Here is a 16,994-nt window from a genome sequence, read left to right as displayed (position 1 = left end):
AAATAAAAAAAGAAGCCAAGCTTTTTGAAGCTGATTGCCAATGTTAAGCAATAGCCTATATTGTTTCCATATCTAAATGTACAAACAAACAAAAAAACTGTTAAATCATATGACCTCAAATATTTATTTGAATCTTTTCTTGGTTATATTTTCTTTTTGGTAACCCTTTGACCTCCCTTGGCTTGTTTGTTTGCTTGTTTGATGTACAGAATGTTGTTTACCTGCTGTATATCCACGTCTGTGAATAAAGATTGATTTAAAAAAAAAAAAAGTGAATGAAAGTTTTTTTAATGAAATCATACATTTCAGTACAATATAGCTACTGTGATAATAGGAGGTGGATGGAGCCCAAATACTGTCATATGGCTGATATGTTAGGAGCCTGTCATGCACAAATAAAGAGCAAAATACAACCAATACCACTGACATTTAAACTGACCGATATGTAAGTGTGTATTATAATATAATATAAGGGTTATTATAACACACATTCAGTGTTACTATGTAGGTTTGATGAACAGAATCAGTTCCAGGACGGACAAGAGTTTGGCTCCCTCCTGTGTTTTTATCTCATACTGCAGAAGTGAGGAAGGAGTGAGTTGTTGAAATTGTCCTACATTTCCCATAATATATCATACAGGGCTACAACAACGCAACTACTGATGCCTTCAAGGACAATCGGAAATAAGGCAGTAAAGTCTTTGATTTGAGCGCACCTGAACCTGCTGCTGTTTAGCTGTGGTTCTTTTTGAGGGCTACAAGCATATGTGCCTGTGTTGATTTATGTTTTATAAACAGCACCAATTGTATTCTAACAATTGTCCATGATAGGCTGCTGGTTGACCAGAAAGTACATATTTGTGTTTGGGTGCACTTTCTTTGCATTTAACTCAAGTCTTTCTTTTTCATGTATTTGAAAATGTCAACAAACACAAACGTGTGTAAAAAAACGATGGTTAAAAACACAGGCAAAGGAAACAAAATAAAAGTAATACGTCCACTCTATGTTATAAATATGAAGAAAATGTAAAATTAAATAAATAACTACAGGGATTGTTAATTAAAGATAGGACACAATATATGAATTGTTGTGCATCAATTGCAGTACAAAGTGGGATTAAAGTAAAATACAAAATATTAGTAGGTGAAAACCCAAAATATAACCTACAGGTTGCCAACAATTTATGCCTGAGTGGTATGTCGTATTTAGGAGCCTATTTAGTAGTACAAAAGTCCGAGGAGCACCTGAATGCATCACAGCGGCTGGTTCTGTTCTGACGACAGGAGCTGACGGTTGATGTTGGGCTGGTTGACAACAAGCTAACATGTAAGTTTTAGCTCTTCACACGAATATTTTATCAAAATTGTAGCTTTGTTAATACTTCTTGGCGTAAAAACAGTTTGTGTCTCAAAGTTAACATTATGTAATGTCTCGGGCGCGGTCTTTGTGACAAGCTCACTTTCGGTTTCTTCAATTTTTTGATGTTTTTAATTAAACTTCAGCCGTTTAAAAGTTTATTTAACATATTAAATGTCATGTCCAGGGAGAAAGGACTCGTTTTAATGTGTAGTGTGAGCTTGTTTAGCGCTGGGGAAAGTGTTTTTTTGTGACTATTATTGATGCGTAATCGAAACTAAGATAGGTGCGCAAAAACAACAACAGGAAGAAGCTGCTCTCTGTCGTAACACCTGCGCTCATCAATCATGATATGCTCTTTATCTGTTTATTGGCTATAGCCCAGCATGGAGAGCTCTACAGAGGCGGCTGCCACCGGCCCCACAGCACGCAACTTCTCCCAGGTGGTGTTCATCGACATCCCTCACTCTTACCCACCCTCGACCCCCGTCACCTGCTGCTACACCCTCACTGCCGCCTTCCAGTCCAACCCCAGGGACTGGGTGGGCATTTTTAAGGTGGGGAAGGAATATTGTTTATCCAATTTCCATATGTTTAATGCACCAAAGACATCGAGGCAAATTCCATGCAAGTGAAAACTCTCTTTTGGCAGTTAGTCTCATTCTGATTAGGCCTGCAGCTAACGATTGTTTTCCTTGTCAATTAATCTGTCGACTATTTTTGTCATTAATAGATCAGTTGTTTTGTCTATAAAATGTCAAAAGCCCAATATGACAAATGTCTTGTTTTGCCCATAGCTCAAATACATTCAGTTTGCTGTCTCAGAGGACTGAAGAAACTAGAAAAAGATTCACATTTAAGAAGCTGGAATCAGAGAGTTTTGACCCCATTATCCAATTAATCCATTATCAAGAGTTGACAATAGTTGATTAATGGATTAATCTGCAGCTCTAATTCTCAGCTCTAATTCTTATTCAGATATTGACTTAGCGTTTAAAGATCTGTGTGGCTCATTAAAGAATCTCTCTTAGTTTCTGTCCTGACTTTTCTTGTACAGGTAGGGTGGAGCACAACAAAGGATTATCATACCTTTGTGTGGGTGGAGCCATGCCTGGATGTGGTAAGGCAAGAGGCTGCAACTAGGCAAGCTTTTTTTAAAGGTAAGAAATAGTTTCACTTTTACTGCAGGGTGATAATGCTTAGTCATGTTTGTTTGTAATGTACACTTCCTGTCAGATGGTTTTGAACACCCTGGGTGTCTAATGTGCCAACAGATTAAGCATAAGAAGTGCCACAAGCTCTTAAATCTGTTTTTATGAGCTGCTGTGACACATGTCTGACCCTTTGGCTCAGTGTTGTTGACATCCTATCTGATAAAGTCAAATCCTCTATGCAAACTAGAGAGTCAGATTTAGTTTTAGGCAGCGGTGGAAGGACTATTCAGGTCCTTTACTTCAGTAAAAGTACTAATACAGCACAGGGAAAATACTCCACTACGAGTAAAAGTCCTGCATTCAAAAGCTCACTTACTCTCAGGTTTTGTCTGTGGGCATCCACCCCACATTGTGAACCGCTGACTTAGATTATTTGTCTTTTACGGATGCCTGAATAAACTGATTATTTCCAGTGACATAATGAAGACATTTCTAAAATATGTTGTTCTCTAGCGGTCTTCTGTGTTCCTGTCCCATCAGATTACTACCTGCCTAAGGATGAGGTCGAGTTCTATCAGTTCTGCTACGTTGACAGTACTGGTCAAGTGCGGGGAGCCAGCACTCCGTTCTGTTTCAGAAACCCGGTGGAGCAAAGCATCGAGAGCAGCCCAGATGATGACCTCATGGTTATTACAACACAGGTATCAAACGCAAATGACCGATGTAGAGCAAAAGCTGACGATCTTTTAACGGTTTAAGTAAATAAGGCTTTAAATTGATTTAATGTGTTTTGTTGAACCCAGGAGCAGGTCGAAAAGAGCGTACGTGAGAAAGCTGATCTGCAGAAGAAGTTGGATCAGATAAGGAAGGAAAATGAAACCTTAAAAAATGATCTACAGAAGGAACAGCAGGAAGCTGCCAGCTTCAAGGTCTGCGGAGAGATACTGAACATATTTACTCATTGCACAATAGAGAGAAAGAGACATATAATAGATAAATAGGAATTGAACTTTGATATTTGACACAGTGTGATTATTTTCTCCAGGGGCAGAATGAACAGAAAGACAAAGAAATGAGTCAACTGGTCAAAGAAATGGATCAAATGAAGGAAGAAAATGAAAACTTAAAAAGCCTCCTACAGCAACAACTGAAAGAAATGGACAACTTAAAGGTTTGTTTTTGGTCTACGTGTGGATTCAGTGCTACTGTTTCAGTGTGAAAACTAACTTTGGTGTTACTGCCAGGAGGAGATGTTGACCCAAAAGCAGATGGAGATACAGCAACACGATGCTACTGAGAAGAAAATACGGAGTCAAAGCTTGAGTTTAGACGGAGCATCAAGAACAAATGAGGTAGGATCCTTTATCTCTTTAGCTGTTAAAGGCTCCGACAAAATCTTGTATCAATCCTTTGTTTTTAAACCTGCTCAGGAGAAATACGACCGAGCTGTGATGAAGATCAACCAGCTCAAAGAGGAGCGTGAGGAGCTGAGGGGGAAGGTCGATGCTCAAAGTGTGGAGATTTCCATGTGAGTCAAGTCTATCTATCTATCTATCGTTTCTATCTATTTTCATTATTAAAGTTGGACTTGTTGCGTAATGTTTCTTGGCCTGTAACAGCTTTTTTTGGGGGTTCGTTTTAGGCTAAATTCCAAACTCAGAGAAGAAGAGAGGGAACTGTTCAAACTGAAAGACAGCATACAGCTCCTTCAGGTAAATCTACTTTGCATTGCAACACTTTGAGGCGATAAAGCTGGCGTTATTTTATATCTTTCTTGTTATTAAAGCAAATGAAAAGGCCAAAACCCTTTTGACTTCCCTAATCCGTCTGACACTCATAGCCAAGCACATTGGTTCCTACTAAAGATGTAAATAAAAACAGCTCACAGTTATATAGTTTTCATATAAAAAGCTAAATAATTACCCAAAACAGATGTTCTGTAGTCTGTACTAGACTGTAGTTTTTAAATGATGACAAGTTATCAAACACTTAAAAAAAAAAAAAAGTCAGATAAAGATTATTTGGGTCCAGATCAGAACTTTGTTGCTGTATTCAAATGTGTGTGTGCTTTACCTTTTGGCAGGTTGACCTTCAGAGCGGTAAGAAAGACAAGGAGAGGCTCTCTGCAGAGCTGCAAAGGTTGCAAAGCATCGCACACAACGCGGACAACGTGAAGACAGAGAACCAGGAGTTACGCAGGAGGCTGTCGCAGCAGCTGACACTGCAGAACTGTCCAGATGAAGATCCAAGAGTGGGAACATAAAAAAAATAAAAGAGGCTGAAGTAATTTTAATTACACACGATGACATGAATTTCCTCTATGCTAAATGCTTGATATCATGTCCACTTCAGGTGCGGTGTCAGGCTCTTGTCAGCCAGCTGCAGGAGGCTCAGGAGAAACTGGCTACGGAGAGGGAGGAGAACAAAAACGCCAAGAGACACGCCGAGTTTCTGAACCAAGAACTGCTGCAAACCAGGGAGCAGCTGGAGAAGATGATCTTATCATGTGAACAGGCAGAACGGGAACGTGGCAAATTAGAGGTAAACTCAAAAAGCATGTGCAGGAATTTAGACCTTGGTTGAGATATACTGTACTATGTGGCCGGCAGTTTACTTGTGGTCTCCGGGTGGTTGTTTTTTTGCTACTTGGAGAGTGAGGCCCTTTTAGTTCCAGTAAAAGTTAAATCTTTTAGAGAATAGTGTGATAATTCCAACAGTTTGAGGAAGGCCCGGACTGTTTCAACATAACAAAGCCCTCGTGCACAACCAAGCAAACTTTGTTTATGTAGCACGTTCAACAACAGCAGTTACACGAAGGAGATTCATAAAAAATAAATGAATAAATATTTCGTGAAAGCACCAATAGTCAACACTACAATATCGTTGAGGTATTTGGTCAAAAATATCGTGATAATTGATTTTCTCCATATCACCCAGACGTACGTTAAATAGTGGTTTACTTTTGTTTTTGATTTTTTTTTCTTTTTCTTTCAAGTGAACTCGGGCACGGATCGACTGGGATCAACCCACTCTGCAGTGTTCAGACTAATGAAACTAACTGGACTTTGGGGTCAAGTGTAGGGCTGCACAATTAATAGCAATTTTATCAAAATTGCAATATGAACTTGTGCAATATCCAAATCGCAGAGGGGCACAATATTTGTTAAAGGCAAAATATTTGTCAAACCATTCTAAAATATAGTATCGTGGTGCTGCAGACGTCCCGTCCTACAAATCGTAACTTACAGACTAAAGAAAAAATCTTTGTTTGGAACAAACCTCGCAAAAAAAAAAAAAATCACACTTCAATCATTTTTCTTTTTCAATGAAAATGAGAAGGATACAAAAATTATCATTCCCTCCAATACCGTTAATCATATCGCAATCGCAATATCAGTCAAAATAATCGCAATTAGATATTTTCCTAATATCGTGTAGCCCTAGTCAAGTGTACTCGGATCCAGCCCCAGGTCCCTAATGTAAAATACCCCTTACTTCATTATATTCCATTGTATTTTATTATATTTTGAATTGTCACCTGCCTCCTGAGTTTTGTGTTTTCCTTTTAGATAAATAGATGTTTCCACCAGAAATTGGTGGATAAAAATGCATCACAATGCAGGAAATGAAGTGATGGTTGATCAGAATTTCCTGGGGAGGACCTTCGGACCCCCGCTTGATATGTCCCCTCCCCCCCCCATCCCCCCTCCCTCCCCTCAAGGGCCCATTTTGAGCCAGGAAAAACCCAGTAGGTTCAAACATCTGTTGGAAAGACTGAAACTGGAAGAGTGGAGGCTGTTAAAGCAGCAGAATAATGCCCGTGATTTGGGAATCACTCATCAGGCTAGGTGTCTACATCCTAAAAACCTGAGGCCTGTTTCCCATCTTTGTTTTTCAGCTACTGCTCAGAGAGGCACATGAAGCGATCGCAGATAAAGAGACCATCATAGAAGAGAAGGAACGCATGATCAGGCTGGTGAGACACGAGAAAGAAGAGCTCGACAGAGACAACCAGGTACAGTTACACAAACCGTCTCCATTCAAAAAGGTCAACTTGTGATTGTAACCTTTTCAAAACCAGAAGTTAAAAGAAGGAGAAAAGGCGAAGAGAGAGGACATGAGACACAAAATGTAAAACAAAGCAGAATCAGACGCTTGTTTGTTCAACTGTGTTTATTCTGTCAGAATCTCACTAGTGATATTGCCGAGCTGCGCAGAGTTTATGCGGAAGTCAGCGCGGCTCCCCCCGCCGACTCACCACACACACAGCCTGACAACACATCAGCCAGCCGTGACTGGCAACAGCTGGAGACACCAGAGCAGCCTGAGAACCTGTATGAGAACATAGGTGAGTAACAAAAAAAACAGACCGAGCACGCCAATTCGTATGCCGTTTTGGCGTGTTATCAAGACGCATAATCGCTTTTTAGCGTGTTTTTCAGCGCCGTTTGGACGCCATTGACCTACATTACATGTGAATTTTCACCGTAGCGAGTAGTATGAAAGGACGTAAGCGGGTAAAACACAGGACTTTCACCCAGGAGAGCTGGGATCGCGTCCCGCGGGTGGCGTTTTTCAACCGTTCCTAAACCCAACCGTTTGTTTTCCTAAGCGTGTGACGTTGGTCACCGTCGTGTTTTTTTGTGTTACTGAAGCCTTTCCCAATGTTCTTTTCCTAAACCCAACCTTTTTTTTTTTTTCGCGAGTTAACACGCGTGTATGTTTACATCCGCTGTATACAGCGTAGACATACACGTGGATAGCTCAAAATGCGTACAGATAACACGCCATTTGGCTTTAGGAAAGTGGCGTGTATGTTTACGCAAAGTCATGATGCCATGTTGAAGAAACACTTACATGCAAAGGTGGGAATTACTTTTTTGCAGATTTTAAAAGGAGAAAAATAAATCCTAGTATGTTTGTCTCCCCCACATATCTCAATCTTCTGTCGCCACTCCAGTACAACGGAGGGGAAACGATTTTCAAGTGTGGAGTTTTAGGAAGTGTATCTTTTTCAGAAACTACAGCACGTCCCGGTTACTTGAGTTAATCTCTAGACCTCGACACAGACACGACTAGATATCAGGCTCGGGCGACATGACGATATATAAACTGTGAGACGACAAAGATTAGTCAACCGCCAAAGATGTACCGTTTATACATAAGAAGCTTTTACTGTAACATCACCGGGTGACCCGGGCTGCTTTATGGACATTTTGATATTTCATTTGTCGGATTCACTTCAAACTGATCTACAAGTTGTGTTGTTGTATCCATTAATATCCCAATAGATTTTCTAGAAACTGTACTATTATTATTGACTATAAAATGACATAAACCATAATAGGATTGTGTATATATAATCACCCACTCGTCCTAGACATGTGTACATGAAGTTATTCCCAAAAACAAAAGGTCAGGAGTCTTTGATAATAAATACCATTTGCTGCAGCTCAAGAATAAATTATGAATAAGCAATCATTGTTTTTAATTAATCTGGTGTCCTTTTTTCTTGCAGAGAGCGTTCCAAACCCAGAGGAGGTGAGTCAAATAATTTGACCCGTTTCAGTATATAGAGTCCACAACCTCACCAGTCTCATCACTCATACAATTCTTATCCAAAACATGTTGTCAGTGAGCCGTAGCTGCTCATTTATTTATGTTTTCTTGCTCTAATCTTTTCACTAATGATGTCTGCTAATAGGGCTTGGTTAAAATAATAGATTCTCCATCAATCTTTGTTTTGAGTGATCTCATATTGATAAATAACCTCCAGAAATTGATCGTTTAATAAATGCCTTTTGAGGTGGAAGTAAAAAGGAGATCAAACTCATTTTGGGGGGTCAATTCTTGATGTTAACATGCATTGTAAAAAAAAAAAAATTGCTTCTTGCTTGTACAATTTACAGCCGAAGTTCTCAGAGAATCTGTTATATCCAAGCCAAGATGGTATTGTAACTGACATTTTCCTAACCTGACTGATATTGAATCGGAAATGTAATAAAACCTTGTGAATCAAAATCGCTTTGGGAAATCAAGCGATACCGAGCCCCATCTGCTAAGAAGCCCATACCACATACTTCTCTGACACTAGCAATACATGGTAGCAAATGGAAATTTGTAGCAGTGCCAGCTAGTTAGCCATCAATTTAATGCAACCTGAATGAACTAGTATTGAAACACACTTCAGGTTAAGGAAGCTGGATGCAATGCAACTCTCAACTCCACAACCCATGCATGAGAAAACCTGCCCACCTCCCGTGGTCCCTGGATAGTCACACATGAGCCCGAGTGTGACTCGGCTGTTTACCATTTATTTTCGTAGAGGACTTAAAACATAATCCGCTCCCTATTTTGTTACGTCTTCTGACTTGCCGTCTCCATTTCTGCTCGCAGCAGGCGCTGGTGTGTCGTCACTGCCAAGAGTGCTTCCCCTGCATAACCCAGAACGAACTGGAGCAGCACGAGCAGAGCCACCGAGTGTGTCCCTTCTGCACGATGATCTGCGACAACATGGAGCAGTCGGTGTTTGAGGATCACGTCTACGGCCACGAGCTGTGAGAACCGCACGTACGATTCATACGTCTGGAGAATGAACGTCTTACAAGTTGGGTGGACATGTGGAAAAGGACCGCACGGATATTGTTGCACACTTTTACTGCAAATTACATTACGGTTGCCCCATTTTCCAAAGCATACTGAAGTTTTTATTTTTTGGGGGGGGGACGGGGGGTTTCAGCCATTAGTGTCCATCATGCACAAAGAATCTGCTGGCAGAGACCTGAAAGATGCCTGAGTTGCAGTATGTAATCCATCACAGAGGACATCGTGTCCTCATTTATTTTGGTCAAAGGTTATCTTAGTGTTTAATGTTAATGTATTTAAAAGTAAATTACCACACAACTGGGCATCGTTTGGAATGTTTTAAGACTTTAAGTGTTTTTTTTAGATGCAAGCAGACATATTTTGCCTGAACAAAATAGTCTAAAGTTGGCTTGTTGAATTAGGCAGGCGTTCACAAATATAATTAAATGACTGGCAACAGTCCATGACATACAAATGTTTCTGGTTCTGCCTTCCTCAGTGTGTGTACCAGTGTGTGATTATATTGACCTTATCTTCATCCCTCCATCGCCACAACTCTCCTGACCTCCACGGTTCAGGAAGTCAAACGTGTGCATGAAGTGTTGCCAATCATTTAATAAAAAGCAAATGTGTGATCGCTTTGGACTTTTTACTCCTGGGTGGTACATGTATCCCCCTAAAGGAAGTCAGGACACTAATTATAAAGTTGAGTAGAGCCCATTCCTTCCTTTGTTTTGTATAAAGATTGCAAACTTCTGATTTAAATCAGGAACTATCCAACCAAAGAAGAAATAAACAAGTTAATGAATCTGACCACATACTCCAGCGATCTGGGTCTGGCAATGTGAGACAACGCCTAAATTAAGCCACTTTCAAACCTCTAAAAATCTGATTTTCATATTGCAAAACTCTTCCGGTATGCTTTGGAAAATAACGAGCAGTAAAGAATATATTATTTGCATTAAACAGGCTTGAACAATGTAACAGTTCTAAGTTGATGGAAAGATAATTTAAGTAAAGCATAGCACATTTAAAACTTAATATTTAACCACAATTCTTCATTTACAGTATAGCTTTGCACTTTTCATCTCTTAGAGGAAATTGATGGTCTAATATAACTATTGAGCCAATTCAAGTATTTAACTTCTATTGATTTTAAAATGTATGACCGAATGAATTGTTGATATGAGGTTGAGTAATGTAACAAATTAATGTATGTGAATGATCAATTTAAATGATGAAAATGCATTTTAATGGTCGTGTGAAATAATAAAAATCTGGTGGTAGAATTCAGCTGATTTCGTTTTAAAAGTTATTCTTCATACATAAACATTTACATGTTCTCTGTACATCGATCCGTAACCACCCATAAACCGTTACACCAGCAACACAAAACTGAAGTTTATATGCAGCGTCGTGTCTCATAGTCATGTGAGTTCACTCATTGAAAGGAGTTACTGAGAAGCCGATGAGGAAGGTTTTCTCTCCTCGTGTCCAGATAATAATCTTAGACGGAGTTCACATGAGCCTTCACACCAGCCACATTTTGTTTACCAACAAGTCTTTGAATCAGTCACCAGCTGGTGGGCTGTCATTCCTTAAGGGGTCATCTGATTGGCCTCCTCTGGTGTGACATCCCGGGAGGTGATCTCAGAGAAGAGAGCAGGCAGCCAGTACTGTGCTTCTCCAGGCGCTTGAGAGTCCAGCCAAGCCAAGCCTTCTTTCAGCAGGTGATCCTGGAACAACCAGAAGCAGAGGTCAACCGTGTTTGTGCATAGTTCACCAACTTAAGATGAGATAAGCCTTTATGGTCTCCGTATAGGAGAAATTCATCTTGGGCATTCGAGAGAAACAAAATGGCGACACATTGCGCATAAACACCCCCCATCACAGAAGAGAACCCACAACACATCCTCCCCCTCGTACTGCACTTCATTTTGATATTGATTGCACATTTCCTGTTAACTCATGCCATGGTCAATAAATTCTGTAATGCACAATGCCCAATTGCATAATACCATATCGAATATAACATAGCATTCATATATATATATATATATATATATATATATATATATATATATATATAGCACCAGTACCCTATAACTTACATTTAAAGATTATTTTTAGGCCTTTGAGAAGACAGCTGAAGACATTAAAGGGGAGAGAGAAGGACATGCAGCAAAGGGCTGTGGGTCAGAATCGAACCCTGGGCCGCTGCAGAAAGGACTGATCCTTGGTGCATGGGAAGCACCACCAACTTACATTGAAGACTTAAAAAAAATAAAATACCCTTTTCCTCAATCATATCATCCAAAGTTAGAAAGTATTTTTCAGTACTTTTCAGCAGTATATAACAATAGTTCTAGGGCTGCAACTAATGATGATCAATTCTCAATTAATCATTTACTCTAAAAAAAATGCAAATCCTCTCATTTGAGAATATTTGGCATTTTTGCTTGAAAAACAATGGGATTGATTAATCAGTTATCAAAATAGTTGCCAATAGATTTTCTAAAGGATTCCCACCCTAATGATATCATTAATTGAAATGAATGCAACCTGGACCAGGATAAGCAGCAGGACGTTAATTGTAAAACAATTTAAAATTAGTAATTCATTAAAGTCATGTTTTTAAAAGTGACACTTGCTAATAAAAGGGAAAATGAACTCCTGACTACTGTAGCCAACAGTGGAACCAGACCAATGTCACAACAATCCCACTTTTAGATTAACTCTATCGGTGGGTAATGTCTCCCAACATATAGTATTACTAATATTTAAGACTACTGCAGGCAAGTGAAAATATTTAAGATTTGTTTTAGATGAAATTTAAGACTTTTAATACTAAATTAATTGTGTTTCTAGACCTGCAGATGCCCTGTTTTAAAGCACTGGGAGTTTTAGTGTCAAACTGCCGTTGAGGGACCTGAAATGAGCGGATAAGAACTTACCAGGATGTGACAAGCCCGTTCCTTCTCCCATTTCAGACTGTCCTTGATCTCACTCACCGAGACGTAGCCCTTTTTCTACAAATGAATAAACAAACAGACATCACATTCTACCGAACAGCCACGATCACTCTCTTTCATGGGATGTTAAGCCTTTTCCGACAGAAAATCTGTAAAATTGCTGCTAACTCTTAATGTAAGAGCTTCTTTAGTATTTAAAAACACACAGTAGGTCTCTGTAACTGTTATATTCAAACATGAAAGGAACATTACGGGTAGAGCTGCAAAGCTCACGTTGTTTTTGGCACCTGGTGGGGAGAGGGAGGGGCAAGCCTCCTTCCCCCCTCCCTCTCCCCACGGTGGCACGACAGATGGAGGACAGCAGTAAGTTGGAAAATAGCGACATCAAGTGATCGACTTCAAATCTTGTTTTGCGGTTGAATTTTCATCCCAGTGACTTAAACCTTAACTTTTATTCCCAACAACACAAGGGGGAAAAATACATTTTCTACACTGATCTGACATGAGAAGAATCTTATATCTTTCTTTTCTTTGAGCATAAGAGATGATTATTTAAGGACACTTTTTGGAACAAGATGCACATTCAATATTTCTCTTTTTATTTTACCTCGTGCAGCTTTACTGTTAATGCCACTATTTCTGTTTTACCAAAAAAAGTGACTTAAACATGAGACCATTAGGTAAATCCAATTTTACAAGTCCAAGTACATGACTAAAAGGGTATAAACTGCGTGACCAAAGGTCAGTACCTCGCAATTGAAAATGTCAGTGATAAAACAGGAAGAATAAATCTAAGTAAGGAACTAATTGTTCAAGCAAAGCATATCTTAATTTGTGGTAAAAAAAACAAAGTGGTAACATTTTCTATAATTAACCTGGGAGCTGTGTCTTACCTCGGCCAGCTGCAGGACTACAGTGTGGTCCATGTTGAGCTCTGCTGGGACCGACTGGACCAAGTAAGAACCACCAACAGGAATCATCCCAAAGCCGTTCCCCATCACCTTCAGTTTCTTTATGGCTCTCATCAAGTCATCTCTGGGAAGCACATATTTAATTTCATTAATAACAACGTAGGACCGACACACGGGCAACCAAAATGATCCAAATATGATGGCTTGAATTTTCTCGGACACGTGAAATATTAAATTGGCAACACTTACTGGCTGACATCCTGAGCAAATTTACCTCTTCCCTTCAGTACTCTCTGATGGAGTTCATCCAAAGTAATAAGCCCTGAAAGATAATACGTACGTCAACATTTAAAAGTCAGAAACATTATGAATCATGATATCTACATACAAAAACTAAAACTTGACTTAGACATAGGCCTGCACGATAAATATTTATAAAATCGCGATCTCGATTCACGATTTAATTTTTAAGTGACTTGGAAATGTCTTTTTTTCTCTCCTTCAATTAATTTATTGAAAGCATTTGACATTAACATGTTTTAATTATGTAAAGACATGTTCAAGGAGTTCAGATAGAGCCTGTATCAGGGCCATATTTAGTTTAATGTGTTATATGTCACTATTTTTGGTAGCCTACTGTACTTAAATGGCCAGTATGTACTTTATTTTCTTTATTCATTGAAGATGATGTGATGTGCAATGTGCTATAGGTGGTGTATATGGTCCTGCCATCCACCACTTTGTCACCTTGTTACCAGTCAAACACAATGATTACCACTAAATCAGACCTGTAGTTACATATAGGGGTGGGCTGGCATGGGGTGTGGTGGGACAGTGTGGGGGTGGGGTCAGGTGTAGGGGTGGTACAGATGGATGGGTCTTGTATGTTTATGTGCTTTATGTTTTTTTAATGTGGCAATGTTTAAAAGCACTTCTAGGGACAGGCACTGGAAATTAGCGATAGCTGTAAATGCTGTGCTGCTGTACTTTGGAGATTTGTTGCACTAATGTGTATGTCGTAGCATCTGTCCCTACTCAAATAAACATGAAATGAAAAATAAATAAAAAAAGTTTCCAGAGATTACAAACCTCCATTTCTGTGTTTCAGGGCCAGGCACACTTCAACAATCTGAACACCGAGCTCATAATAGAAGTCACCAACACCGAGCATCTCAGACCAAAAACCTTTGCCAGCTGTGGAGAAAGAAATGAGGAAAAAGGGGTTAAAAAATTATTTTTTAACATATGATTTAAAGCTATAGTGCGTTGTTTCTGTCTCCCCCATGAGACATTCTAAGTAATGACAACAAAACTGTCGGCGCGTCCACATGATACAAGTCTTCCGTGATCGCTAATCACTAAAATATTAAAGGTCAATTGTGTAGGAATTTCTCCCATCTAGCATTGAGATCATATATTGCAATCAACTCTCGCGCGCGCGACGGAGTTCAAAGTACGTATTACAGCTACAGTAGCCTTCACGCTTCAAAAAGCCGGTCTCTTGCTCTTTTCAATATTCTTTTTCTTTTTCTGGGCGAAGAAGAGGACTCATGTTCCTGAAATTTGGATTTTGAATACATGTGGTCCTCCATGTTTCCTTCTTCAAACTTGCCGGGGCCGGGAAGCGACGATACCCGTTAGCAGCATTAGCTGTGAGTTTAATCATGTGACAGTGAAAACGTGAAAGGCGGAGCAGCATGTCCTGTATGTCCCTTACCAGCTAACGTATTTCTAGATGGAGCATGAATATGGAGCGTCTACCCCAGTTCATGCTAATGCAAATGTAACATTTCAAGCCAAAAGGAATACTTGGAATTGATGGTGGTGGTAAATATTCATGAAAAAGGACAAGTTGGTGAACGGGCAACACAGATTTTGATAATGAACAACTAAACACGTTACACACTGGACCTTTAAACAAATGTACTTTGTATTTTTACAGATTATATTCAAAATGTTTCTCACAAGCAAGTGGATCAACTCCAATGGTGGCACACATCTCCTGAAACTGAACCCTAAACTCAGAGTTCTTTCGGATTTCTTGTTTATGCTTGCTGGCAAACTCCTCCAGGTTGGACTTGAAGGTCTCCAACTGCTTCGACATCTGGCAGAAAAACAGAAACCAGAATACCATTAGACAAAAAAACTGCATACAAAATAAATATATTGCAGATTTAGATTTGTACTGGAAGCAGGGACTGTATAGAAAATATTTAGATTGATTCTTTAAGGAGGATTTGTTTTTGATTCATAAATGATTTCTTTTTTGCCAATAATACTAATTATAATTATTAATGCATGAATGTGTATTTTATTGTGTATAATGTGAATTCCATCCATCCATCCCCATTACAAATAACTGTAATGGGGTAGAACTATAAAGTAGCATCAAATTAAAATACTCAAGCAAAGTACAAGTACTTTAAAGTTGTACTGAAGTACAGTAATTGGGTAAGTGTATTTACTGGAAATACATTTGTATTTACTTAGGAAATTGTTACCTGCATAAAAGGTTTGCAGTGTTTTTTAATCTTTATAAAAATTGAAATTCTGTTGACATAAAAACTAGGGCTCGGCAATATATCGCTATTATATCGACATCAATATATGAGACTAGATATCGTCTTAAATGTTGGATATTGTAATATCGTGATATGCCACAAGCGTTGTCTTTTTCCTGGTTTTAAAGGTTGCATTACAGTAAAGTGATGTCATTTTCTGAACTTACTAGACTGTTCTAGCTTTTCTATTATTTGCCTTTACCCACTTTGTCATTGTATCGACATTATTGGCGATAATTTATCAAAACTCATTGTGTTAATATGTTGTGAAAGCACCAATAGTCAACACTACAAACTACACTATCGACATTGAGGTATTTTGTCAAAAATATCGGGATATTTGATTTTTTTTCCATATCGCCCAGCTCTAATAAAAACTCACTTGGACAATTTGGTCCTCTGCCAGCACGGTTCCTCTTTCCTTATATTTGGCCTAGATAGAACAAATAAACACAGGTTAGATATGAAAGTGTTTCTCCAACTAAACTTTATGTGAAAGCACAAAATGTTCAATAACAACTGTAACGTTGAAGTTACCTCTGCCAGCTTCTTTTTGGCAATCGCTCCCGCACCAACACCTCTCCGATGCATTCTGCTGATGTCTGGTCCCAAGTTTAAATGGAGAATATTATAAACTACCGAGTGTGTTTATCGCAGAATAATGTAAAGTAAGACACGTTTAACGTTATAGTTAACGTCAGCTGAGAGGATAGGTCTTGTTTTTGTCACTGTCGTTCACAATTCTCCCCAAAAAACACGCACTTCTTCGATAACGTTAGCTTTTACATTAGCGGTCCACTATTAAAGAAACTCAAAAACGGCTCAAAGGTACAATATTCGGGAAACGTAGTTTGATTAATGTGATATAATAAAGCTACTTTAGTACAACTATTTCCATTTTGCTTGCCAGGAAGTAAAGTACTTCCTCGTCGGTGACGTCAACAGATCATACCGCCCCCTGGTGTCCTGGCGAATATTGCAGGCCAGTTTGGGAACTACAACCGAACCGGTCAATATAATGTATCCATGACTACAACAATGACAACAGAATAAATCACTTAATAGGACACATAGGGGGAAAAATGGAAAAATAAAATATATAAATACTAATGGATAATATAAAGATGAAATAGGGATAAAATACAGTTTACATTAAAATAACAGCAAATGGCTTTTTTGTTTAACTTTGAACTTCTGTTTTCATCCTAAATACAAATATGTGTATATTTTTCTTACAAAGTCATATTTTCTTGTTTTTTTTCCTCCCAAATTAGTTAATCCAATATACCATAAAAAACCATAACAGTGTAATACTAAAGATATCACAAATTATGACGATTAGGTGGATGACATATATAAAAATATATATGACATGATAAAAAAAATACTACTCAACAGCACCAAAAATGAGATGTAGGCCTAAACATTTTTTTCCAAATACAAAATAATGTAAT

General features: G+C 38.7%; 2 protein-coding genes across 3 annotated transcripts; one reads left to right on the top strand and one right to left on the bottom strand.

Annotated features, from left to right (window-relative positions):
* The first annotated feature begins 1,238 nt into the window (after window positions 1-1,238).
* calcoco2 (calcium binding and coiled-coil domain 2) lies at window positions 1,239-10,389 on the top strand. Of its 2 annotated transcripts, none has more exons than XM_028567271.1 (15): window positions 1,239-1,327; window positions 1,738-1,914; window positions 2,415-2,517; window positions 3,052-3,212; window positions 3,315-3,440; window positions 3,557-3,682; window positions 3,756-3,863; window positions 3,942-4,039; window positions 4,154-4,223; window positions 4,595-4,762; window positions 4,864-5,052; window positions 6,410-6,526; window positions 6,697-6,859; window positions 8,030-8,052; window positions 8,911-10,389. In XM_028567271.1, exons 2-15 carry the CDS (start codon window positions 1,744-1,746, stop codon window positions 9,070-9,072), a joined length of 1,785 nt encoding a protein of 594 aa, XP_028423072.1. In that variant the 5' UTR covers window positions 1,239-1,327; window positions 1,738-1,743; the 3' UTR covers window positions 9,073-10,389. The 2 variants fall into 2 exon arrangements, with proteins under 2 accessions (XP_028423072.1, XP_028423070.1); XM_028567269.1 differs by having other exon boundaries at window positions 8,908-10,389.
* snf8 (SNF8 subunit of ESCRT-II) lies at window positions 8,810-16,514 on the bottom strand. Its single transcript, XM_028567272.1, has 8 exons — window positions 16,078-16,514; window positions 15,923-15,973; window positions 14,945-15,083; window positions 14,069-14,173; window positions 13,229-13,301; window positions 12,962-13,103; window positions 12,051-12,125; window positions 8,810-10,832 (listed from the first exon to the last, which is right to left on the bottom strand). The coding sequence occupies exons 1-8, from the start codon at window positions 16,129-16,131 to the stop codon at window positions 10,695-10,697; spliced, it is 777 nt and encodes a 258-aa protein (XP_028423073.1). The 5' UTR covers window positions 16,132-16,514; the 3' UTR covers window positions 8,810-10,694.
* Window positions 16,515-16,994: the final 480 nt, after the last annotated feature.

This window comes from Perca flavescens, chromosome 21 (genome assembly GCF_004354835.1).
Source record: "Perca flavescens isolate YP-PL-M2 chromosome 21, PFLA_1.0, whole genome shotgun sequence".
NCBI classification, from domain to species: Eukaryota; Metazoa; Chordata; class Actinopteri; order Perciformes; family Percidae; genus Perca; species Perca flavescens.
The sequence above is the reverse complement of the archived record's forward strand: the minus strand, read 5'-3'. Positions and strand labels throughout refer to the sequence as shown.

Bases quoted from the DNA above. Each gene is read 5' to 3' on its own strand.
- calcoco2 (XM_028567269.1), top strand. From the start codon at position 1,744: ATGGAGAGCTCTACAGAGGCGGCTGCCACCGGCCCCACAGCACGCAAC. The intron at 4,224-4,594 runs GTAAATCTACTT...ACCTTTTGGCAG, and splicing joins ACAGCATACAGCTCCTTCAG to GTTGACCTTCAGAGCGGTAA. The intron at 6,860-8,029 runs GTGAGTAACAAA...TTTTTCTTGCAG, and splicing joins GAACCTGTATGAGAACATAG to AGAGCGTTCCAAACCCAGAG.
- snf8 (XM_028567272.1), bottom strand. From the start codon at position 16,131: ATGCATCGGAGAGGTGTTGGTGCGGGAGCGATTGCCAAAAAGAAGCTG. The intron at 15,974-16,077 runs GTAACTTCAACG...TGTTCTATCTAG, and splicing joins CCAAAAAGAAGCTGGCAGAG to GCCAAATATAAGGAAAGAGG. The intron at 13,104-13,228 runs GTAAGTGTTGCC...TGTGCTTCCCAG, and splicing joins TTTGCTCAGGATGTCAGCCA to AGATGACTTGATGAGAGCCA.